Here is a 26,497-nt window from a genome sequence, read left to right as displayed (position 1 = left end):
TGTAAATGTTTGCAAAGTATTTTTAATTGTACAATTGTACTATGAATAGGGTCTTGGTGGCCACCGTGTGGCACAGACAACAGCGCATTTCCAGTTTGAATCATGTTATTCGTACCAGAACAAATCATCTTCCACTTCTCTGGGGTTCGGGTTGCGGGGGCAGCATCCTCAGCAATGAGGCCCAGACCTCCCTTTCCCCAGCCACTTCCACTAGCTCCCTGGGAGGGATTCCGAGGCGCTCCCAGGCCAGCTGGGCGATATAGTCACGCCAGCATGTCCTGGGTCTTCCCCGGGGTCTCCTCCCGGGTGAACTTGCCTGTGACACCTCCGGAGGGAGGCGTCCAGGATTTTCAGGAAAATCGTGTATACTAGATACTGTATATGTAAATGCTACTATGAAAAGTAGCATGTGGTATATAGTAAATTATAATGCAGTATGCACTGTGTAGTGTAGTAGTATTTCAAATGCACCCTGTTTTGCCCAGTCAGTCAATAGAAAAACAGACAATTTCAGTCTCTGCCATATTTAACAGTTTTATTTACATTTTTATTTAGTACTTAAGCCCTTCTTGAGTTAGCTACAGCTACAGTGAGTACATTTTAATGTGAACATCTTATTAACACTCATGTAATTTACAGTTTCTCAGGCTTAGGTTTGCTGTGTAGTTAATAGGCTTGTATGATACAGATTTTTCCCTGCTTGCAACAGATAGAAAGAAGACTGACACATGCCAAATAAAATGTAGCAGCACTTCTCTGAAGTTTTAAGTGTCAAAGGCTTAAAAAAACATGCTTCCCATGAGCAACAAGTCATGAGTAATGCCATTTCGAACAAGCTTGTTAATTCGCTTTTTCAAGTTAATTCACAATTATTATTATTAACTATATATTAACACTACATTTTGAAAAGCTGGAATTCTCCTTTTCTATGATTGTATACAGTCACTTGATTCATACATGGATTCTACATAGTCGTTGGCAAAGTTGACAATATCCCTCAGTGCCATGAGAATGAGAACATCCACATTGGTATCTTCAGTGATCTCCGCATGATAGTTCTTCATAGGGTAAATGTTGTTCAACGGGATGCCCAGTTTATGACTGCTCACCTCAACCTGAAGAAATAAACATGTGTCAAGGAAAGGCTCTTCATTTACATAGTTCGCTCTCTACAGTACATTCCACCCTTTTTTCCCATATTGAACATGATTTTACATTTTCAGAGATACATGGCCCAGGCATTTTGGGTTCTTTGTCAGTGTCTCTGTATTTCAATCTGTTTTGGGTTTGCTAGCAGTGTACAAGAGGCCATTTTGGGAAAACTCCTCTTCTTGTTCACTCTGTTTCTGAGCCATCTTCCTCTCCTCCCCAGCTCTTCTGTGTGGCAGCATGGTAAATCAGGGAAAATGCCTTGCTCTCTCATTCTACTGAATGGCAGCCCATTCTGAATTTTTGTGAAATGCATATAATTTAAAACAAATTTCAAATGCAAATGTGCATTTGAATGTAATGTCCCGGGTTCCTGCTAGGTCAACTCCAACCACTTGGAGCAGGCAGAGACCTGGGACAAGGTGATTGAGGCTGATCAGGTGCAGCTGTGCACGCTCTACTAAAGGAGAGCTCTTCCACAGCTCACTGCTCAGTCTTGAATTATTTTGCCATGTGCATGTCTCTCTGCTGAACTGGTAAGTGATATTCTCTTGGGTCCTGAGTTTTTGTTAAAGTCTGTTTTTCCCCCATTTGTGTTTATTGTGTAAGCAGTATTTCGTTGACTGCTCTCCAGAAACAATTTTGGTTGAAAATGCTGCTTTGATGTTTTTCTTTTGTTTGGCATTCGTTTTCTCCCTTTAACCAACTCCTCTGCAAGACTCCCCTCAGCATTGCTGTAGTAGCCCAGCAGTAATGCACTCAACCCCATGTTGTGAAGTTGCTTGGTCCAACATGGCTTTTTTTCCTTTTTCTTCACTGCTCTGTGCTCCACCTCTCTGAGTCAGTCTCTCTAAGTCTGTCTCTTAACACAAACCAATTCAAATTTTGTTGTTGTAGGTTGTTAATTTTTCCAAAATGATCTTAACAGTACTGGTAGAGAGAGCAACCACTGTCATGCTCCTACTACCCGTCAAGTACAAGCTTTTTGCTAAGATGCTTCTTGAAAATCCAGTTCCAGTTAGATAAATCAAGTGTGCTGAGTGCAGTGAAAACATTCAAATATGCAGGTGTTTCTCCTGGACCAGGGTTGGGAAATACTCTACTAACCCACTGAGGCCCCATGTCTCCTTAATGAGAACATTCGTCATTGGCCGTTCAGGTCCAATGACAGTTCTGCAAGCCTCTGTCCAAGGCTGGTCACAATGTCACTAACATTGGTGATGCCACAAGCCCTCCTAGTCAGTCAAGAATCACTTCCACTTGAAACAGGAAATTGTTGACAAATTTATCTTCAGTGTGTTTGGCAAGTGTTAAAATGTCACTAGCAATGGTTGCTATTGCTACTTCCATATTCTAAACAAATCCTATTAATCTGTGAATGCAAATCGATGACTGATATGTTACATCACTAAGACAATGAAAATGAAATGTCGAAAGCAGTTTGCCATCTCATCAGTGATAAAGATGTCCCTTTAAATGCTGAGGTCAGTTGCAGATTGTTCTCTTTTAGGTACATTTCAACCAAGCTAAATTTTCCTCCTTTAAATAGAATTAAATGTGAAAACATCAACTCCCATGTTCGACAATGTATATTCAATCACTTTGGAGCTTTTTTGGTTGATATGATTTATAATTCACTTCTCATAGAGTTGAATATATCATGTGAAGATGAATGTTTGATGTTTCATAGTGGGGTTGCACACAGAGGTTACCTTATCTTTGACCTTCTTGCTGTGGTAAAGTTTTCTCAAGTCCTGGCTGACTATCTCACACGCGTTATCCACTTTCGTCAACACAATCACTTGTGGGATGCCTATAATATCAACACATATAACACAGAGATAGATAAATATGTAGGATTGACATTTGGTAGATGCTCTTATCTAGAGTAACTTGCAATTTGATCATTTTACACAGGTAGGTGAAGGTAGCATTAGGAGTCTTGCCCAAGGACTCTTCTTGGTATAGTGCAAGGTGTTTGCCCAGGTGGGAATTGAACCCCAGTCTACAGCATAGAAGGCTGAGGGGTTACACACCACACCACACCAACCATCAAGTGTCCTATGTGCTTCTTAATGGGCTAAAGATCATACTCTTAAAATCTCAATTTTTCACACAGAAATGAATGATTGACTTTATAAAATTCACATGTGAATCGCACATCAACCTCAGGGATCAAAGATGCTAAATAACCAACTTACTCCATTCAGAAGCTTTCTTTCGAATTGTCCTCATTTTGTCAATCACACTGTCATCCAACCTTGAGATGGCATCAGCAGGAACAATGTTTACCAGACAGTGGATTCTATCACCTGGACTTGGCCTGGGATTGTACCTCTTGTCATCCTTAGCTATAGGCCCACGGGGATTAAACTAAAACAGAAGAATAGGTTTTAGATTTTCTGCGTTTGGGATTTTGGCATAAATTTCCAGATTTACCAAACATGCAAGCATGAATGCATTTTGAGTGGGCAAAATGACTCTCAGCTGAATTCAGTTGCAGGTTTTAGTGCACCTGATTCATGAATATGCATTTAGGATGTAACACTGTTCAAGCAATCCGGTTAACAGAAATAGGGGCACTGTTAGCAGCCTGGACCAATAAACTAACATGATCTGACCGAAAAACTTTTTTTTGTCGTGGGACAGTCAGGGAGTGGACCCATGGGAAAACTGATAGGTGAAAATAATATATTTAAATATAAAATATGGACTAATTTATTGACCTTCGTACCTCTATAGCGCAAGAGGGTAGAAAAAAATGATGAGCATGTTATGCACAGTTGGAGAGATGTAACTCCCAGCTGGATTCAAACCAGTGACACTAGCATTAGAAACCCTACCACTGTGCCACCAGGGAGCACAAGTAGCCTTAACACGTGCATCTGGTTGGCACTGATTTTGTGTTGGTATTCTAGGATTTTGAGTTTCTTGGCGTAAAAGCATCTCACTGCTGTCACCCTCTTCTTTTTATGCCGCAAGTACTTTGAAAAGAGAATGAGGCTGCCAACTGATGTGTTTTTAAGTGCAAACGTGTTCTTCTTTGTTCAATTAAAAAGAGAATATTTCAATTAATTTGTACAACAGCTGCAAAAACAAAACAGCAAAAGCTTTTATAGCCAATGTAGTGTTCAACATAGTAAGGAGAAAGAGGTTGAAAAGCCAAACCAGTGCAGTAGGAATCTTTAGATAGTGACTTTGCAAATTTTTGTCAACTATGCTTTAGCTTGACACATTCGCTGGGCTCACATAACGTCAAGCTTAATGTCAAGACTAACCCGAACAAACACAAATACTTAGCTATTAATTACTTTTGCGATTATGACGACATTTGATGGTACAAGTGGCACAATATTCCTGAACCTTAAACAGTCCAAATGATTGTATGATTCTAGTGATTTGTTTGGTTTTAGCATCTGCAATGTGTAAGTTGATGCTTGGCTAGCCGTTATATATCATCAGGACCTGATTTAAGTTGTTAGTTAACTTGTCAATTTGGTACAGATCAACACCTTTGATCGCACTGACTTTTTCTCAGTATCCAGATTTGGAAGCCATGGCCACTTTTTCCAGCTTGTTTCTATTTATATGACGGTTATGTTTATTTTCTTTGATTAAGATTAAGAGTCTGTTTACTTTTATCATTAAATCACTGGTACCTGCTGCCTTTTGTCATATTTGGTCACTTCAGGTGGCCAAAAACAAACATTTGATCTGTCCTATAACTTTTATTTGTGGTCAGCTTCTTAACAATTTATTAAATGTTAGCAGGAATTGATAATGCCCTAATAAATAGAAACATATTCTTTAAGTGAGCACCACAGTTAATCATGTGAACTGGGCAAGATTGTGGACTTACTTTGTAGCCTTCCAAAACATGCCCCTCTAAAACTTTGATGTCTTCAATTTGGATCCCCTCTCCCTTAGTTTCAAGGCCCATAATGTCATTGAAAACAAAAGGATAATATCCACCTCCATGCTTCTTCATCTTGTGTGTTGATCTAGAAACAAATTCAAACGTACTTTATTTAGCTATAGTGGCAGTGTGGAGTGAAGAGGTTATTATAGAATTAAAATATGATATATATTGAGACATAATGAATACTTAGGTCTGCTGAAGGTACAATTAACTAAAAATTAAAATTAATTTCAGGGTTTGTACATACAAACTCTTTTCCCAAACAAGGTTGGGATGCCTGAAAAATGCAGATAAAAACAGACTTCAATAATATAGGGTTTAAGTAATTTGCACATTCAATTGAAAACATTTTAAAGACAAAATAGCAAATGCTGGAACTGTGAAAAAAAAAAAAAAATTTTGAATTTTGCATTGCCAGAAATACGTTTTAAAAAAGGCAGGATGGTGGCATGTTTACCAGTGTTACATCACCTCATTTGTTCAACTCTAAGTATTCAGCTACTCTAGTTTTGAGTTTTACCATTCTTCCTAGCTGTTCAAGAGTTTGGGGTCTCCTTGGTTGTGTTTTTTTTTTTTTTTTTTCCTTTTTCCATTTTATAATGCATCAAAAGTTCAGTGTCTGGACTGGACTGCAGGCAGGCCAGTTTAGCACCTGAACTCTTTTACTATGGAGCCATTGTTTTGCTGAAATGAAGGCGGCCTTTTCCAAAAAAGACGTCATTTAGAAGGCAGCATATGTTGCTCCAAAACCTGTATATATTATTCAGCCCTAATTGCAAGGCATCTATGCCATGTGCCCTAAAGCACCCCCATACCATCATGGATGCTGGCTTAACTGTACACTGATAACAAACCAGATGGTCCCTTTCAACTTTAGTCTGCAGGACGCAGCATCTATCATTTCCAAAAAGTATTTCAAATGTTGATTTGTCAGATCACAGGACACTTCACTTCTTCTCAATGCATCTTAAATGAGCGCAGGCCTAGAGAAGATGGCAGTATTTCAGGATCCTGTTCTTTGCATAAACTTTAGCTTGCATTTGTGAATGCAGCAATGAACTGTGCTCACAGACAGTGGTTTTTGTAAGTGTAACTGAGCCCATGAAGTGCTTTCCACTACAGAATCATGTCAGTTTTAACACGATGCCACCTGAGGCCCAGAACGTTACAGCCAGCCAGTATGGGTCTTGGCCTTGTCCCCTGCTGACAGAGATTTGCCTGAATTCTCTGAACCTTTTAATGATATAAGGCACAATTAATTATGAAATCCCCAGGTTCTTTGCTATTCTTTGTTGCACTATTTTCCCACATAGTCTTTCTATGTAGTCTTTCTGGTTTAAGATATGATGAGATTACCAAATACTTACTGAAAGAGTGAAGCTTTCTCCTTGTATTGCTGTTGTTGAGCTTTCCAGAGCAATACTGACATTACGGCCTAAAAGGACCCTCTGGACAGTGTTTATGAAGCATGACTTCCCTGCCCCAACAGGTCCTTGCACCAGAATCCTGAGGGGCTCTAAACGTGGCTTTAAATGCTCCAATTCTTTCAGTAGCTCTTGTTTTTCACTGAGAAAGACAGAGTCAGAGTCTGAGTCAGAGTACACACACAAAGGAAAGCAAGCAAGTAAAAAAAAAAAAAAAATGCAGTACATAAAAAATAAAGGAATATTAATTTGTAACCCTGGAGTTTAATCCAAGGTCAGTTCTGTACCTATGTTTTCAAGTTGTGGTTATTAGCCTAAAATATATTAATACAACACCACTGACGGCCAATGTTATTTAGGTGGTGGACCATTGTCAGCACAACAAATGCCAGATTTCCATTCAGAATGAGACTTCCATGGAGCTTTCGTTATCACTCTGTAGGAAAACTAAATTATTTGTGGGTAATGTTTGGCCAAACCACTCAGCCATTTTCTATTCCTTTATATATGATAACACAAATTGTGCATGGCGATAGATGGGCTACATTTGGACACCACGGCTAGGAATCAGGTTAGCAACAAAGACTTCGCGAAATGGCTCGAACAATGGGGTGAAGATAGGAGTCTTAAATGTCAATGAAATGAACAGAAGATGTGTAGAGCTGGAGAGTGGGTGAAACCATGGAGAGTCCAAGTAGTCTTCCTAGGAGGGGGACAATTCATGACAGCACCAAACATAAATGAGTCTCCTAGTGGGCACGTGTGTTCTTACCTCCATTTTACTGGCCTCCAGGGATCTTTAAGTTCTGAGAAATGAAATGAAATTTAACAGTGTAAGAGGAAAAATCGTAGGCATGAAGTTAGACAGAAATGTGTGCATGATAAATGCTTATCCTTTTTGTTTTATGCTTTCAGTGCTGTGATATTAGTGCTGTGATACAGGGCTTAGTGCTGTGATACAGGGCTTAGTGCTGTGATACAGGGCTTAGTGCTGTGATATCCATGCTATGATATTCGTGCTATGATACAGGGCTTAGTGCTATGATACAGGGCTTAGTGCTGTGATATTAGTGCTATGATACAGGGCTTAGTGCTATGATACAGGGCTTAGTGCTCTGATATTAGTGCTATAATATTAGTGCTATGATACAGGGCTTAGTGCTATGATATTAGTGCTGTGATACAGGGCTTAGTGCTATGATATTAGTGCTGTGATACAGGGCTTAGTGCTATGATATTAGTGTTATGACACAGTGCTATATTTATATATAATGTATCTATAATGCTATGATTTTTTTTTTTTGTCTTCCTGTATGAAAAGGTTAGACTTACCTTTTGAAGCAGCAGGGGGAGAAGGAGGCATCGTAGGTTTTGATGAATAATTTCCCATTTTTGTCTCTGTAAAAGAGGCACGAAATATTAGCAAATCTGGGTCCATACTCGAGTGGAAGATTGAACAGGGATAAGGGAAAGTTGGTATAAGGTTCAGAAGCTTCCCAAAATCTTCTTAGTGTTACGATCATCTTATCTGGTAAAATGCTTCTGAGAAAATTTGAGACTGAGGAAGCATCTAGTTCTTTTCGAGGATATTGAATAGCCCACTGATTTAAGAATATTTATCAGTGCATGGTTGCAAGGAATTGAGGCCATCTATTGTTCACATTTATTGAATGATTCTGAGAATCTTCAAAAATTTTGGTGCATAAAGGAGGGGCACAACCACATTTGCCCTTTAACATCCCTACTTGTTTCTGCAAGATAACTTCAAGCCACTTTCTGCACTTGTTGCAACATCTTGGCTTTTCAGTAAGAGACTGCAGGTGGTATCCTGGCCTGTGTGATGGATGGGGCATGTAGGCAGGTTGCATTTGCGAAGTGGCTTTAATAAAGGAAATCCAACAATTAGAGCTAGGCAGGCAGGTACATTAATCAAGAACCAGGAAACAAAGCAAGTGTCTGAACATGAAAAGCTCAGGACTCAGGTAAGGACATGGACTTTGAAAGTAGTAGACCAAAGAAAGGGGTCTATACATTATATGTGGGCTGCAAGTGTGTAGTTATGGAGGGTTGAAATCAGGGAGGAGTGAGAGTTGAAGTGCAGACCTGGACTATAAAGAAGCACTGCCAAAAAGCTTTCTGAAAGCACAGGAGAGTCCATGAAATGAGTCAACAGAGGTCAGAGTGGCAAGAGGAACCTGGTCAGGGAGAGGGCTATGTATAGCGTCTGGGTCAGCCACAGAGGCCAGAAGTGGTGGCCAGCTGAGTGGGGCATTAGGAGGCCTGGCCATGGAGCAATCCAGTTCCATGAAAAGCCAGGAGGGAAGCCAGCTAAAGAAGCTACCACAACACAGGAGGATCTGGGAGCCACTATAGATGTGGTAGCTTGTTGAGCTGCCACTGGAAATATGGCTAGGGGAGTTACCACTAGTGGTAGCTCTGGCTGGCCACTGATTTCCATATCACTGGGTGGAGCCTTGAAGGCAGGCATCAACAGGCCAATGCTCTCCAGATGATGGAGCTTTGCAACCCTGCACTGTCTCACTGGCATTCTCTGGAGCCCTGTGGAAACCAGCACTGGCTCACAGGTGCTCTCTGGAGCACCATATCTGGTGCTGTGGGACCCTAATCTGCTATCATAGACCCCATTGTCCCACTCTGTGAATCAGGGACTGGAAAAATTGGAAACATTATTGGAAAGTCGACTGGAAGAGGCTCTAGAACTTGATTGAGGTATACGTGAAGTACCTCACTATATGAGGCCCACATGAGTTGCCCAGTCTGTGACCGACTCTCTGTGGCAGACCATTACAGCCAGATTAAATATTGTCCCAGGGCATTCTACATTGTCTTCCCCCTGACATCAGACTGTTTTATCCTTTACGACACAGGTATATTACTCTGTGATCTACTTCTTTATTTGTACAGTAGGGGCTAATGTTAAAGGCAAAATGTTGCCTCTTCATATATTACCATGGAACATGGTGTTTTTTTATTAGAATGAAGTCTTCCTGTATTACTGAGCAATATGAAATTTTCCTGTGCAGCTCCTTAAGAAGGGTTTATTGTTTACATTGCATGTAATTTGGTTCTAAATTTATGTTTCAATGTATAAGCCAACCGAATATTACTGTTGCCAACTGTATGATAACGCTGGTTACAATGGCAGCATAGGGACAGGCTAGATGGTGCTCAGGGCAATTGAAGGCACTCACTTCAGCCTCCATTGGCAAAGCCTTGCAGAGACTTTTTAAGGGGAATCCAAAAGTCAGTCATCACAGGCAGGGGACAGAACACACAACAGGTAAACATGATGCAGATCCATTAAACCAGAAGACCAAGCAGGGGTCTAAACACAGGATGAAACTAACAAAGGAAAGCTCAACATTCAGGTAAAGACACAGCGACTTCACAACTGTCCAGCCATACAAAGAGCTTCATATTTGTGGGCTAATGTTCTTGAGATGGGCTACTGGTCTGTGTAATTATAGAGGGGTGGAGCAAGGAAGAAGCAAGAGTTGAATTAGGGTTTCAAGATGGCGCCAGTCTCCTCTGACAGAACCCTCAAAGGTTGGGATGGAGACCCCATGACAGCCTGCCTGCAGTACAGACCTGTCTCCAATTGAAAATTTGTGGTGAATTATGAAGCTCAATATATACTCACCAGCCACTTTATTAGGTACACCTAGTAAAAGGGTGGACCCCCTTTTGCCTTCAGAACTGCCTTAATTCTTCATGGCACACTTTCAACAAGGTGTTGGAAACGTTCCTCAGAGATTTTGGTTGGTTATTTGAGTTACTGTTGCCTTTCTATCATCTGGAACCAGTCTGCCCATTCTCCTCTGACCTCTAAAGGCATTTTCGTCCACACAACTGCCACTCACTGGATATTTCCTCTTTTTCGGACCGTTCTCTGTAAACCCTAGAGATGGTTCTGCGTGAAAATCCCAGTAGATCAGCAGTTTCTGAAATACTCAGACCAGCCCATCTGGCACCAACCACCACGCCACATTCAAAGTCCCTTAAATCACCTTTTGTCCCCATTCTGATACTCTGTCTGCACTTCAACAAGTTGTCTTGACCACCTCTACATGCCTAAATGCACAATTTGCAGCTTTGTGATTTGGCTGATTTGCTATTTGTGTTAACAAGCAACTGAACAATAATAAATATAAATATCCATCCATCATCTTCCGCTTCTCCCGGGTTCAGGTTGCGGGGGCAGCATCCTAAGCAATGAGGCCCAGACCTCCTTTTCCCCAGCCACTTCCACTAGCTCTCCGGGGGGGATTCCAAGGTGCTCCCAGGCCAGCTGGGCAATATAGTCATACCAGCGTGTCCTGGGTCTTCCCCAGGGTCTCCTCCATGGTGGACTTGCCTGTGACACCTCACGAGGGAGGCGTCCAGGAGGCATCCTAACCAGATGCCTGAACCACCTCAACTGGCTCTTCTCGACGTAAAGAAGCAGCGGCTCTACTCCGAATCCCTCCCGGATGACCGAACTTCTCACCCTATCTCTAAGGGAGAGTCCAAACACCCTGCAGAGGAAACTCATTTTGGCCGCTTGTATTCGTGATCTTATTCTTTCGGTCATTAGCCAAAGCTCATGACCATACATGAGGGTGGGAACGTAGATCGACCGGTAAATCGAGAGCTTTGCCTTGTGGCTCAGCTCTTTCTTTACCACAACAGACCAGTAAAGAGCTCGCATCACTACTGACCCAGCACCAATCCACCCGTCAATCTCCCGCTCCCTTGTACCATCACTCGTGAACAAGACCCGAGATACTTGAACTCCTCCACTTGAGGCAAGAGCCTATCCCCGACCCAAAGAGGGCTCTCCACCCTTTTCAGCCTGAGAACCATGGTCTCGGGTTTAGAGGTACTGATTCTCATCCCGGCTGCTTCACACTCGGCTGTAAACCGATCCAGCCAACCAACCAAACTCCTGCATTGTTTGTACAGGGCCTGGATGGCTCGTAGCAAAGAGCCATGTACCCTGTACTCCCGAAGCACCTCCCACAGAATACCCCGGGAAACACAGTCGAATGCCTTCTCCAGATCCACAAAGCACATGTGGACTGGTTGGGCAAACTTCCATGAGCCCTCTAGGATCCTGGAGAGGGTGAAGAGTTGGTCCAGTGTTCCATGACCAGGGCGGAACCCACTCTGCTCCTCCTGAATCCGAGGTTCGACTATAAGCAGGACTCTCTTCTCCAGTACCCCTGCATAGACCTTACCAGGGAGGCTGAGGAGTGTGATTCCTCTGTAGTTGGAACACACCCTCCGGTACCCTTTTTTTAAAAAGAGGCACCACCACCCCAGTCTGCCAATCCAGTGGCACTGCCCCCAATGTCCATGCAATGTTGAAAAGGCGTGTTAGCCAATACGGTCCCACAACATCCAAAGCCTTGAGGAACTCTAGACGGATCTCATCCACCCCTGGAGCCCTGCCACCAAGGAGCTTTCTAACTACCTTAATGACTTCGGCCTCAGTAATGGACGAGTCTCCAGCCTCTGCCTCCTCACTGGAGAACGTGTTGGTGGGATTGAGAAGGTCCTCAAAGTATTCCTTCCACCGCCCAATGATGTCTTCAGTCGAAGTCAGCAGCACACCATCTCCACTATATACAGTGCTAGTGGCACACTGCTTTCCCCTTTTTAGTCGCCTGACATTTTGCCAGAATCTTTTCGGAGCCGACTTAGTCAGTTTCCAAGTCCTCACCAAACTCCTCCTACACCCGGGTTTTTGCCTTGGCGACAACTGAAGCCGCAGATCGCTTGGCCTGTCGATACCTGCCAGCTGCCTCTGGTGTCCCACAGGCCAACCGTAGGACTCCTTCAGCTTGACAGCATCTCTCACCTGGGGTGTCCACCACCGGGTTCGAAGATTACCGCCCCAACAGGCACCAACTACCTTGCGGCCACAGCTAGTCAGCCGCTTCAACAATGGAGGAGTGGAACATGGCCCATTCTGAGTCAATGTCCCCCACTTCCCCCAATATCTGGTCAAAGTTCGGACGGAGGTGTGAGTTGCCCGGTCTGACTGGCATCTTCCCCCACCACCTGATCCAACTCACCACCAGGTGGTGATCAGTTGACTGCTCAGCTCCTCTTTACCCGAGTGTCAAACACATGGCCACAAGTCCTATGACACGACTACAAAGTGAATCATTGAACTGCAGCCTAGGGTGTCCTGGTGCCATGTGCACTTATGGACATCCTTGTGTTCAAACATGGTGTTCATGATGGACAAACTGTGGTTTGCACAGAAGTCCAAAAACTGAACACCACTCTGATTCAGATCAGAGAGGCCATTCCTCCCAATCACACCCCTCCAGGTCACACTGTCATTGCCCACGTGAGCGTTGAAGTCCCCCAGTAGGACAATAGAGTCTCCAGGAGGAGCACTTTCAAGCGTCCTTCCCAAGGACTCTAAGAAGGCTGGGTACTCTGAACTGCTGTTCGGTGCATAAGCACAGACAGCAATCAGGACCCATTCCCCAACCCGAAGGCGTAGGGAAGCTACCCTCTCGTCCACCGGAGAAAAATCCCAACATACAGGTGCCAAGTCAAGGGGCTATGAGAGCCCACACCTGCCCACCGCCTCTCACCATGGGCAACCCCAGAAAAGAATAAAGTCCATCCCCTCTCAAGGAGATTGGACCCAGAGCCCAAGCTGTGTGTTGAGGTGAGCCCGACTATATCTAGCCGGTATCTCTCAACCTCGCGCACCAACTCAGGCTCCTTCCCCACCAGTGAGGTAACGTTTCAAGTTCCAAAAGCCAGTTTCAGCAACCGAGGATCAGAACGCCAAGGCCCATGCCTTCGGACACTGCCCGATCCACAAAGCACCGAACCCCTACTACTGCCCTTCCCATTGGTGGTGGGTCGATGATAGGGATAAATATAAATAACCTAATAAAGTGGCCGCTGAGTGTACAACAATGGTGTCTCCTTTAAACAAAGAACCAGCTGAGCAGCTGACGTGTCGCATCAAGCAAGAAAGGGAAAAAATTCCACATTCAGTACAACAACTGGTGTCGTCAGTTCCCAAAAGATTATGGAACATTTTTAAAATGAAGGTGATATAGCACAGTGGAAAACATAGCAAACATAAAACTCGAGCATATTAATTATTAAAATATTAAATATCTTGTCTTTTTATGGTTTTCAATTAAATACTGGTCCAAAAAGCATTTGCAAATAATTGCTGTTTTTATTTACATTTTTTACTTTTTCTTTTTAGTTGGGTGTGTAATAATAAATAAAACATCTTAAATACCTTAATAGCTTGACAAGTGTCCAAACCTTTGGACACTACTGCATACCATAAAGGCCAATGTAACAGAAGGCTGCAATGCATTCACTTCTTTATCTTTACATCAGCAGAAAAAAATAAGCAATTCAAAGACAAATAAATCTCATCAAAACAATAAGATCACCACAGTTTCTACTGTCCACTTGAAGACTGAAATAGGAAAAAGGGATGTCCAGTCAATGAGGACAAAATAGAAACAAAACGATCAAGTAATTTGAATCTTGTTTTAGCACCATGTAGCATAATATGAAATTTTTTATTCAAAGAGTAAAATTTCATTTTTAAATAGACCTACTTTCTATTCAGGTACTGCAGTTTTTAGCTTACCTTTTAGCACCCAAAAGACAGTATGAAAAGGTTTGCGTTCTGCCTGAAAGACCCTTGCTTTCCTTTTGTTCAAAAGATTTTCCTCTCTTTTCTTTGGTAAGTTAGAAGCTACCAAAATATCTCCTTCTCTTCCTGTCTCCCTTTTCTCCTTCCAGTAAGTCTCCTTCCTTTCAGTGCCCTGAAATCTTCTTACCTCAGTAGACAGGAGTATCAGCTGTTTCCAGAAGCCTCAGTGGTCAGGGTCTAGACGCTGCAGCTCTGCTGCAGTGCGTCAGTAGGGAGGAGCTTATATACTGTCCAAGTGAAAGTAAAAGTGTTCCCTGCAAGGAACAGCTTATGATATAAAGCAGGGGTGTTAAACTCAACCACTACAAGGGCCATATTAAAAATCTCACCAGATGTGGGCCAGATGTGTTTTTATTTCATTTTACTCAACATTTTGCCATGACCTGAAAGGGCCATTGCTTATTTAAAATAGGCACTTAATACTTAATTAAATAGTTGTAGGTAGTTTTTTTTAACTAGACACCAGGCATCTTTTCTTTCTGTACAACTGCTGGCCCGTAGATTGTTACTGAGGGAAGGGGTCAGGACACACACTATGCTCCGGTGCATGCTGACCACTCCGGAATGAAACGAGCTACTAAGAATGGAAAATGACATTTATTTTGCTGGCTGAATAGGACTGTGTCACAGGCCTGACTTGTCCCGTGGGACTGACTTTGACACATGGGATCTAAAGGGTGTCATGACACAGGCATGTGTGGCAGCGAATGGAATGGTTTCCCTTGTATTCTTTGATGATAGGCCTTTTGTGTTTGTCATTTTGTGTTTGTACAGTGTTGAATATACACTTAAAAATAAGTGGGCAGTTCCTGTGTAGTTTTATGTGGGTACGTTCAGTAACTGCAAAGAATTTATGAAGAAGCATTACAATGACGCATGTATTTAAAACTGTTAGTTTGTTTAGTTATATTTGTACATGATTGTGATTCATACAATTCACCCAGTTTGGTTGTAAATTCCTTTAAATTAAAGCTGAAAGTCTTTAAGCCAGAAGCTTTCAGAAGCCTTGCTCAGCATCTTTACAGTCTCAGCTGTAGGGCAGTCATGGCCTGGAGGTTAGGGAACCAGCCCTGTAACCGGAAGGTCGCCGGATCGATCCCATCGGCTGACAGTCCATGACTGAATTGTCCTTGAGCAAGGCACCTAACCACCAACTGCATTGTAAATGCTTTAATAAGATGTTATAAAGCATAAATAATACCTTGTACAGGGTATAAGCTTGTACACTTGCATTAGGTGGTTATAACACAGCATATGATGATCTCATTACTGTCCTGTCAAGACAGAAGTACTGGTAGTTTCCAGAAGCGATGCTGTCAGTGCTGCAGCTGTGCTGCAGTGTGTATGTGCTCAGCATCTTTATCCCTGCATCCTGAAAGTGAAAGTAAAGATAGGGCAATGTGAAGGATAGAGGAACTGTATATTAGATCATGTGCGATTAAATGATAAATTAATAATGCGCTGATTAATGAAGTACCGTTTTCAATATGTTGGAAGGCTCCTGATCTGTACAAATGCAAATGAAGCAGTAACTCATGTCCGCCACATGTTTGAAAAGGAGACTGTATCTTGTTTATATACACAGTAGCCTGGCCTCTATTAGATGACTTATACTGCCTGTAGGTGGACAGTCTTCAAACTGGACAATTTCCTACAAGTTTCCTCCACATTTCCTGGAGAATTGGTGTGTATGGTGTGTGAATTTTCATCAGCTTTGGAGTCTACTTGTCTTTTTCCACTCCAAACTTAAATTGAACTTGGAGAATGGATATGAATTCCTTCCATCCATCCATTTTCTAAGCCGCTTCTCCGTCAGGGTCACGGGGGGTTGCTGGAGCCTATCCCAGCAGTCTTCGGGCGGAAGGCAGGAAACATCCTGGACAGGTCACCAGTCAATTGCAGGGCAGACAGACAGACATAGACAGTTACTCAAACCTAGGGGCAATTCAGCATGTCCAATTGGCCTGACTGCATGTCTTTGGACTGTGGGAGGAAACCAGAGAACCCGGACGGAACCCACGCAGACACGGGGAGAACATGCAAACTCCACACAGAGAGGACGGCGGTCGCCCGGCCGGGGAATCGAACCCAGGCCCTCCTTGCTGTGAGGCGACAGGATATGGATATGAATTATTATGAAATATTCCCATGCAGTGTTTAATTAACCTTCTATCTTTCAGAGAAGAGAAATCCATCCCACATAAAAGCCCTGTCAAGCTGTAAAATGTAGAGATTAGTCATTAAACACCTTAAAATGACCAGGTTACCTATCATGATTCCTAAAACAAGATGGGGAAGTGGATAGAGAATGACTTGACGGCTGAATAACAGTTGTGAATGGTTTCATGTGGACCTCTACACCAAGGGAATATTTAGAGGAAAGGAGCATTTGATTGAAAAACATGAAACGTTAAAGCATGGGTGTGGATCTGTTAAGCTTTAGAGGTAGAAGACACCTTTTGTTTGAACATTTTCAGTCTTAAATAAATGCTTCATCACATGCATTATTGTGTTTGTAGATGTACACGCTCTTACCCTCATGTCAGTCTCTTCCATGGCCGGTTTAGTTCTAAGTAAGAAGATAAAATGAGTCTGATTAAATGGCACTGTTTAGGATAACCAAAGGTCATTTCTTCATGTCCAGTGAATATAACAATGCCTTGCAACATAGCAGCTAAACAGAATTCTTAAGTGATGGTTTCTCTACCATTTTAATTATGGACATCATGTTATGAAAGCTACATGACAGAATGGGATTATTTTATTTGAGGTTTATTTGTAACAAAAATGGTCATTGAAATGGTCATCAGTCCAGTGTACTTTCTCGGCCTTTTGGCTAAGATCAAGTGTAGTATCTGTTCTTATCAGTTTAATATCTGATACGTCCTCTATATGAGGACTACATATTAAATTGATTTTTAGGACAGGGAGACGGAAGAGGGGCTTGCTCCGTCCACTCCACGCATCGACCTGGTATTGCAGTACCTCCAGGAATGGTGCACCTCCTCTTGGGGGCAGTTATGGGCTGGAGGTTAGGGAACTGGCCCTGTGACTGGAAGGTTGCCAGTTCAATCCCCAGTGCTGACAGCACATGACTGAGGTGTCCTTGAGCAAGACACACCTAACCCCCAACTGCTCCCTGGGCGCTGTGGATAGGGCTGCCCACTGCTCTGGTGTGCTCACTGCCCCGTGTGTGTGTGTGTGTGTGTGTGTGTGTGTGTGTGTGTGTGTGTGTGTGTGTGTGTGTGTGTGTGTGGTGTTTCACTTCACGGAATTTCCCTGTTGCTGATGTCTCTATGATGTCACTAAAACTACTTTGATATATGAGATATATATTCATTTCATACTCAGCATTAAAAAGAATTAATTCAGGATTTTAAGTTTTATTGCTAAAGCATCTGTGAATGATATATGCCTGAGATTTTCCTGTTTACTCTCATGGCAGATGTGACATACCTGATGCAGGAGGAGAACGTTCTTCCGATAATGTGTTTCCCATTATTGTCTCTGTAAAACTAGGAATCGTCTCTGTAAAATGAAGGAATCTGGGTACTCTTGAGTGGATCACTGACCTTCAGAAAAGAAGTCATGTCATTCTTAAACACTGCAGAAATTTGGTACATAAGTGTACTTTTTTTACCCAATCAAAGAAAAATGACACTAATAGATTTAATATTCTGGAGAACTCCAGCAGCTTTGATGGTGAACTCAACTAAGCTAAACTAACGTAACTAAAAATGATCTAAGAACGGTGCTGAACAGCATTTTAGTTCAGACTTGTTCACTTTCGCAGTGTGTTTACAGAAAACACAGTGCAGTGTTTTATCTAACCCAGCCATCTGCACTACTAGGTATTATCTGAAGGAAATACTCTTCTTGATTAAAAAAAGGTGCGTGAGGATCATTTTGTCATATATTTTAAGTGTTCGACCATAAAGTTGTCACCTTTTTGTGCTTAAGGGTGGCTCTGATCTGAAGAACAGTTTCTCTCTTCACAGCGACTCTTGGAACTGTACTACACTTCCCGATGTGTGCTCATGGTCCCTTCCACTTTCTGTTCCTAATTTGTAAATCATCTGAAACTGTACAGTACGTTTAATCATAATATGCGAAGTATCTATGAAATACTTTGCAGATGGAATTGAGTTTTGAGTTCAGTCAAAAGTTGATGTTGTTGACCAGTGTTCCTGGTATTTGATGTAGCTGCAGTGTTCGCTGTTGTGTGTGTGTGTGTGTGTGTGTGCTGCTTAAAAATGTATATGAAAAATTAAGTCACTTAATCATAACATTTGTGTTTCAATGTCATAGTGAATAAATTACACATCTGCTGTCAACTGACAGCTATTGCTGAATTACCAAATACGCAGCCAAACATGGCATTATGATAAATAATAAACTAAACAACTTTTTTGAATACTGGCAGCTCCAAATGAGCACTATGTTGCCCTTTTAACTACCTACCCTTAGTGAGATTAGGTTTTTGGACATTTATACTTTATGTGGAGAAGTTTTTAAAAAAATGTATAGAAGTTCATCCAACACAGCTCTGACTCTCTGCTGCAATGATCTGGTCTCTGATCTAAATGCTGAATTAAAGGAAACTTGTGATATTCCCACTCCGGTGAAATGGAAGAAAAACTTGCATACTCATAATTCATGGATGAAATGCAGGAATACTACAGCTTAAGAGAAACTGTCGGTATAGTATGATTGTAAGGTGCCAACAAAAGTCAGATGCTCGTGGTTATAAAACACAAATGAGGCTTTACTGTTAGAATCAAGTCCAAAGTCCAAGTCCATAGTCACAAAACAAGCAGGGGTCAAATCTGAGAGGTACAGCAGGAACAAGCAGATGATCGTAACAAAAGCGATTAGTCCAAAAGGGTCAAACAAAGGGGCAGCGTCAAGAAAAACGGACGAATGCTCAAAAACAGGAATCCAGCAAAACAGGCAATCAATCCAAAGGGTAAGGCAAAAGGCAGAGTCGAAAGAACAGTAAGGAAAGCTCATAAACAGGATACGGACAAAAATAGGATAATTCTCAGTAGATCACAGCGATGCGTTACCTTACAACTAACTATGTCTAAAGCCTGGGCTTATAAACTAAACTAAGGAGGTCATAGGACAAGTAACACAGGTGACTAGCATTAGTATTCCAGAGATCAAGAAGCTGGTTGGAGCACGAAGATCTGGGTGCTCAGTGCTCGACAGATGCGTGACAATGATATTCTGAAAGAATAGGTCACCTGCAATAATGCTATGAGACTATCCAGACAGTGCTCTCTTTAGTGCAATTAATAGACAAAAAATATCTCATCTTAAAGTTATATGAGAAGTTTCACTCAGGTTTTATTCTATACATTGTACAGCATTGGTCTATGTTGGGCGGCACAGTGGCGTGGTGGGTAGCGCTGTCGCCTCACAGCGAGGAGGGCCTGGGTTCGATTCCCCGGCTGGGTGATCAGGGTCCTTTCTGTGTGGAGTTTGCCGGTTTCCTCCCACAGTCCAAAGACATGCAGTCAGGCCAATTGGACATGCTAAATTACCCCTGTGTGTGAGTGACTGTCTGTCTGTCTGTCTGCCCTGCAATGGACTGGCCACCTGTTCAGGGTGTATCCTGCCTTCCGCCCGAAGACTGCTGGGATAGGCTCCAGCATCCCCCCGCGACCCTGACGGAGAAGCAGCTTAGAAAATGGATGGATGGTTTACTTAGTGAATGACCTCAGGCTCAGCACTGATGGACCAATTCCTTCTATTCTGGTCTTATTACACCTTATTACAGCTTTTATCACAAGACTCTAATCCACTGTCTTGAATACTGGGTATGACCTTAGGTACAGTTTTGGATGGTTTAAGTCCCATTAATAGTTAATAGACAGTTTATGGTTTTACTGCCAACAGCTCCTGTTGTATAGTGAGCATTCTTATGTGCATATGACCTATTTTTGTGTTTGCCCTTTTTGGCTGCATTGCTGAACATTATTGTTCTCTAGGTTTGTCAAACTTGTTATTGGATTCTCTCTGTATGTACCTTTTTGTTTTTTCTTGTGCACTCTCGTTTTGATGCCTGGCCTGTTATGACTGATCTTTGTGATACTCCAAAGCCCGCAAGTACGCTATAATCTTCTCTATATAAAAGTGGCTGAACTGTTTTCACTCGCTCTGTTTTATCCTGCATGTAAACACAATCACTAAAGTAACTAACTAACATTTGGCCTTGTCAATCTGAGTGATGCAGAGAAATGTGTTCATGAATTTGTTCAAAGCAGTTATGATCTTCTTACTGGGCTACACTCACTCCGAGCAAAAAAGAGACATCATATCACTCCCATCTGACTGCCTGTATCAAGTAGAATAGATTTTAAAGTACTCCTACTAGTTCTTAAGCCTCTAAATTACCTTAATGCCCCACTTACATCGCAGAATGTCTATGTTCCAGCACATGATCATAGCTCTACAGATCCTGTAGAACCTTCTGCAAACACCTTCTGTAAAATTACAGAAAACGCAAAAAGACTTTCAGTTATTCTGCTCCTAAACTGTGGAACACAATTCCATCTCTGAGAGTAACGTTCAGTGCTCACTTTTAAGAAACCGGTAAAATGTATCTCTTAACCTTAGTGTCCAATTAAAACCCTACAACTCCTGATATTTATCTTTTTAATTTGATCTGTGTCATTGCCTTATGATTTAAAATGTATACTACACCTGTGTAAAGCACTTTGAGCTGCCACATCATGAAAAGTGCTATAAAAATTCTTCCTCTTTCATCTTTTTCTTATTATTACTAATTATTCTTCTTATTAAAAAAATAATAAGAAATTTGTCAAGTTAGGCTGATAAAGGTAATGCAGCAAGCTTTGCTCTGCTTAACCAAAAACAGTTGCCTGGCTCAGTTATGCTGTAGTTTTCAACTCCTGTCTTGTTGACCCAATGCCCTGCACAGTTTCTGCCCCAACATACCTGAATAAGACCGGAATCTGATCCTTCAACAATGAAAAGCTTCATGAACATGGGCCAGTGTATTACCGGCGTAGACCGGCCCTATGTGAAAAAAGTAATTGCCTCTTTAGCTACTAAATCAACCAGTTAACAAAATTCAATCGATCATTTCGCTCAATTTCACTAGCCACACCAAGGCATGATTGCTGCCTGACCTGGTGAATCAGGACATCAGTCAAATGGAACCAGTCTGGCAAAGTGAAGAAGTCAAGAAGGTCCGAAAAGGTGAATCAGTCTCAATCAGGTCTCAAAAAGCAGACCAATGCCATGCCACTGCTAAGGGTCTAGGGCTCCAGCTAAATACAGGGAGAGCCATGATTTGCAAATGGACAAAACTTGGAACAGTGGTAAACCTTCCCTGGAGTGATCATCCTATCAAAATTTAAGACCAAATGCTGTTTCGCAAGGGTGACCTAGGTATTGATACATTTTATCTTCAACAAATAGAATGATCATTTTAAAGCTGCATTTTGTGTTTAGTTGTGTTGTCTTTATCTTATATTACAAATCTGTGAATGATCTCAAACATTTAAATATGACAAATAAGCGAAAACTTTGAAGATACACACAGAAGATACACCAGGACAAGGGCTGGGAACTACTGGCATAAGACAATGACTGTACACTTACTTGACCATCCTCCAAATGAAGACTTGATAAAATGGTTTCTGGATAAAGGCTGAGATCTGTGAATCTCACTGCGTAATATTGATGTAACGTGACCATATTTAACGCATTCGTTTTCATTCATGCATTCATTCTCTTTAGATGCATTACTTAAGCATTGTTTTTAATAATTTGATGTTCTTTGTAAAGTCCTTATTGTAAAGTTGAAACCATATCTACATTTACTAACACATAATAAATGCATGAAAACATTATGCAACGGGTAGTTAACCCTTAGTTAATGTGCTACATCATCCTCACTGTAAACTAAAAAAAAGGGCGAAATAACCATTAATTAATTAATAACCATTAAAAGTGCTTAATAAATATTGCTTAAGATTTGTTAGCTTGGTTTAAAAGACATATTCTTTAACTAACATTTAGAAACCTGATAATAATGTTTAATAAGCATTTACTTAAACACATACAGCCATTAATTATTTATATTTGTTACCCTTGTAGAGTTGACAACATTTCCACCTTATTAACACTCAGTAAAGGCTTAGGAGTAACACAGAGTAAGCATTACTGATTTTTATTGATATACTATTTATTTCTTAAGAAAGACTTCCAACATGCTAAAAATGTTGATCATTTAGCTTAACTAATTATTAGAACTAAACTGTTAAGATCCAACCTATTGAGCATTTCTGAAATTCTGGGCGTGGTGCATGTTGAAGCAATTCATCATAGTGAACTAGCTGTTATCATTAGGCTAGGTTGGATATCATTAATTAGTTGAGAATATTTGAACATCTTCAGCTTTTTTTATAGAATTAAACAGCAAAATTGAGTCCTTTTACTGAAATTGAACTGAACGCAATTTCAGAGATATTAACAATGGGTATCGGGGACCGCTTTTGACAGTGGGTACATTTTCCAAAGGTCCTTCATGAGTCTTCCAAAAGGCAGGTTTGCAGTGATTTGCTAGCCAGCAGGTCCACTTGATTACCGAGAGATGCTCTTTTAGTAAGGCCGTCTTGTTCCCTCTCAGTCACCATACCATCCCTTGGTATATGGCCCACACTCTCTCCAAGGTCTGTGTATGGCTGCCTGTTACAGGGTCATCAAACCACTGGCTGTGGTTGACAGGGAAGTGGGTGTAGCCATAATTGGTGAACACACCTCTGTAGGCTCACCACTCATCGCTCAGGACATTGGTTCCAGGACGCACATGCTGCACAATAAGTGGGAGAAGAGCACGACTGGACCTACGCTGGACCAGTTTGAAAATTGGTCTGTTATACCGTCGGCCAACCCTCAGAATCCCAAAGACCCACTTTCTTCTCTGCCATGTGTTTGCACACCGTCCTCTTCCATACTGAAAAACAAACATTTTCCATTTCAGATTAGGTTTAAGCAAAACAAAAATTATTAGGCACCATGTACTTTTGCTGCCACCCACTTCCTTACATGGATTCTTCCCTAACTCTCTCTTTAGAAGTTAGGAAGTTAGACTAAATGTCACTTCCCTCTGTTTTAACTATGATATTTACACATATGAAGTCTCCTCCTTACTCTCAAAGCCAGATCCACAGCACTGCACTTATGTCATTAGGCAACAAATTTGCTGCTGAACCTTAGACAGTAAATAATGAAGTCAATAATACGACACAGTAGCAGTACCTAAAGCGATTTCAGTGGAACATGGAGACAATTTTAAGTACATTTTAAATCAAGCTTATTTTAAGTAACTCCAGAAGAAGGGTCAGAGGCAAATTCTTTGAAACGGTCACTTCATAACCTCACAAATTGAACTTGTGCAGTGATCTCCAGGTGAGGGAAACGATATTTAATTGATACTGAATTCGATCACTGCAATGGCAGAATGTGGCCTTCCTTACCTTTTGCTGATGAGGAAAGTTGCTCTCATCCAGCATTACAAACTCCCTGTGACTACCAACAATCTGCACCTTCCGGCTGCTCTACTGATGCAGATGGCTCTTATTTTCCTAGCCATCTTGGAGAGAGTCTGTGTGCTTCCAGCAATTCCATCCTCCATAATATCAATTTGATGTAACTGTAGACCCTGTGTGAACATGTTTCAGTGACAGAGGCCTTGAAGACATACTAACAACCTAATAGAACAAGTATATGTATTTTAGCCATATATAACTCAATATTCCTTAATGCTGTGTCATTGATCCATGTAAAAGACAAACCTACACTGGACTATCTTCTAAATTCCACATTATATAGTATACAACTACACATGATGTCATGATCTTAGAAAGCATCATGACATCATGATCTTGCAGTGCAAAACTGGGAGAATACACTGTGGAGAATAGGCCTTCTATACCATCTAATGTAATTGCACTGTTTGAACATCAACCACTGCAAACAAGCACTTCAGTGCTCCTCCTGCCTCACAGCTCCAGTGTCATTCCTAAGTTGTGCACGACATGGCTAAAGCCATCACTATATTTCTCTGACTTCATTGTTCAACTTTTTGAGAAGACTGAATTGTGAATCCAGTATCACGGATTGAATTTGTGAGCTAAGTGAGTAATTACGCTCCTAAACAGTACAAAACAGTGCAAAACGTCTTTGTTAATCTAAGATACGTAAAATGATACATAAAGCTATTTATTGGGGCAGTCGTGGGCTGGAGGTTAGGGAACCAGCCTCGTGACCGGAAGGTCGCCTGTTTGATCCCCAGAGCCGACAGCACGTGACTGAGGTGTCCTTGAGCAAGACACCTAACCCCCAACTGCTGATTGGGCTGCCCACTGTGCCGGGCAAGTGTGCTCACTGCCCCCTAGTGTGTGTGTGCGCTCACGAGTGTATGTGGTGTTTCACTTCACAGATGGGTTAAATGCAGAGGTGGAATTTCCCCGTTGTGGGACTAATAAGGGTCTCTTAATCTTAAGCTATTTAACACACTTAGAGCAAATGTAACCCACTACTGGGTATGTACACGTCGATGGTAGGCCAGGTTCAATAGGTTAAAGAATAAGAGACACTAGGTTCTGAGGAGAGAGTGGAAAAGACAGTGCAATTAAAAGACACCACACAAGGATATAAGTTTTTCTTTCTTTTAGTAATAAATTGAAAGGTTGAAATATTTACAATTACCCAAAATAAAAGATCGGACTCTTTAAAATAAAATAATGAATTGTCTTTCAAAACTTGGGAAATAGTCCTTTAAATCCTCAAAGAGAAAAGTTAGAGAGTTCCTTTCAAGTAGTTCAGTTCAAGGCGTTATTCCTTGGTTCAGTTCGTAAAGTGTTAATTCAAGTCAATAAGTCAAGTCAGTCATAGTCAGTGGTGTGACACGAGCAGGCCACAATCCTACCAGATATGCCATGTGCAACGACATAGAACAGGATCACACTCGAATGGGTGGGTGGCTCGCCATCTAATGTAGTCCACGAATCCTCAGCGAAATCCAGATCCAGCTCAAAAACTTGACCTGTGTAACCATACCCTTAGTTAAGCTACACATACACAGGCCATAGTTCAATTCCTATCAAACATCATCAATCAGTTTAAACTTAAAGTAGTTGTACAACATTAATATCAATCTTCTCAAAAGAAAAGCTATGCAAACTGCATATACTTCATTTATACTGAAAACCATTGCATACCATTCAGTTAAATTAGCATTATCAAGTAAACAGGATGAATACTATGAAATAACAACATTGTATACTGAAATCGCGATAACCTTGCAATTATACACAACATTACCCTGTACAGAGATTATCATGAGGACACATTCAGCTCTCTCTCCTTGCACGTGCTGGGTGCGGTATTACAGCATGTGAAATACAGTCAGCTCACTCTGAGCATTAAACTTACTCATTTCAACCAAAATGTACCCTCTCAGATTCGTTACAACAAATATTGACAAAACAGATTACAATTCTCAAGTTTCACCGAAGTATTTAGCAATGATAACAAAATATGACTTCAGCATTACATCAGTAAGGAAAAATAGACAAGTTGCCTTACCGAGACGATTCAAACAAAAGAAATACTCGACGAAACAAATCTTCTGGTCTTCAAACATACAGCATTTACAGAGCTGGTCGCTCAGCACTCCAAAGGAAACTTAAACTTCGTAAACAACTTAGAATTAGTTTCTTTCAATTGTTTCTAGCTCTGAAAACGTGGAGTTTCCAACTCTCTGGCTCTCATCCGCTCAACAGACTGAATGGCTCCATCAGAAACCGAATGCTTGCTAAACAGCATGTCAAAATAAAAGAACCAGATCGTAACTGTCACAGTAAAAGTACTGCTATATCAAATACATTCAAATCGTGTTTTTAACAATAACAACCCATCATTCATGAATTGATTCACTAGGATTATCACTATTTATTATCCCATTTTACTATTTATGCTTTTTATCACTAATTATTGTACCTTTTTATTATGCATTTGTCAACTGGGTTACATAGGAAATCCCAATGTTTAAAATAAATGCCAATAAACACTCCACTACGATTGTTCTGTATGTGTTAGCTTAGCCATTTTCTGTCCTCTCCTCGGGGAAGTCTAGTATTTACAGTTACCATCCAATACAAGCTTATCTAATCAATTCTTCATTGAATTAAATCAGGTGCTGCTGATGGAGCTGAACAGATTGATAGCTGGAGAACAGCAAAAAGTCAGGAGCCA

At 41.4% G+C, this 26,497-nt stretch overlaps 1 protein-coding gene, 1 long non-coding RNA gene and 1 other non-coding gene across 3 annotated transcripts; 1 reads left to right on the top strand and 2 right to left on the bottom strand.

Annotated features, from left to right (window-relative positions):
- Positions 1–555: 555 nt before the first annotated feature.
- Positions 556–14,207, bottom strand: LOC119264566 (interferon-induced protein 44-like). The gene is made up of 7 exons (XM_037543107.1): positions 14,138–14,207; positions 7,825–7,890; positions 7,265–7,298; positions 6,436–6,634; positions 3,351–3,522; positions 2,862–2,962; positions 556–1,115 (listed from the first exon to the last, which is right to left on the bottom strand). Exons 2-7 carry the CDS (start codon positions 7,880–7,882, stop codon positions 927–929), a joined length of 753 nt encoding a protein of 250 aa, XP_037399004.1. The 5' UTR covers positions 7,883–7,890; positions 14,138–14,207; the 3' UTR covers positions 556–926.
- A 2,812-nt stretch (positions 14,208–17,019) lies between these two features.
- On the top strand, positions 17,020–17,210 carry LOC119264875. Its single transcript, XR_005131271.1, has one exon. It is a non-coding gene; the product is annotated as a U2 spliceosomal RNA (small nuclear RNA).
- A 5,040-nt stretch (positions 17,211–22,250) lies between these two features.
- Positions 22,251–26,249, bottom strand: LOC108441474. The gene is made up of 4 exons (XR_001858942.2): positions 25,829–26,249; positions 25,170–25,286; positions 23,716–23,900; positions 22,251–23,192 (listed from the first exon to the last, which is right to left on the bottom strand). It is a non-coding gene; the product is annotated as an uncharacterized LOC108441474 (long non-coding RNA).
- Positions 26,250–26,497: the final 248 nt, after the last annotated feature.

This window comes from Pygocentrus nattereri, chromosome 12 (assembly GCF_015220715.1).
Source record: "Pygocentrus nattereri isolate fPygNat1 chromosome 12, fPygNat1.pri, whole genome shotgun sequence".
Lineage (NCBI taxonomy): Eukaryota > Metazoa > Chordata > Actinopteri > Characiformes > Serrasalmidae > Pygocentrus > Pygocentrus nattereri.
This window is presented reverse-complemented; position numbering and strand designations above follow the sequence as displayed.

What these genes read in the sequence shown, in the direction of transcription:
- LOC119264566 (XM_037543107.1), bottom strand. Translation starts at nt 7,882, where the DNA reads ATGGGAAATTATTCATCAAAACCTACGATGCCTCCTTCTCCCCCTGCT. An exon ending in TCCCCCTGCTGCTTCAAAAG is followed by an intron (nt 7,299 to 7,824) that starts GTAAGTCTAACC and finishes TTCATTTCTCAG; the next exon opens with AACTTAAAGATCCCTGGAGG. An exon ending in AAAGAAAGCTTCTGAATGGA is followed by an intron (nt 2,963 to 3,350) that starts GTAAGTTGGTTA and finishes TTGATATTATAG; the next exon opens with GCATCCCACAAGTGATTGTG.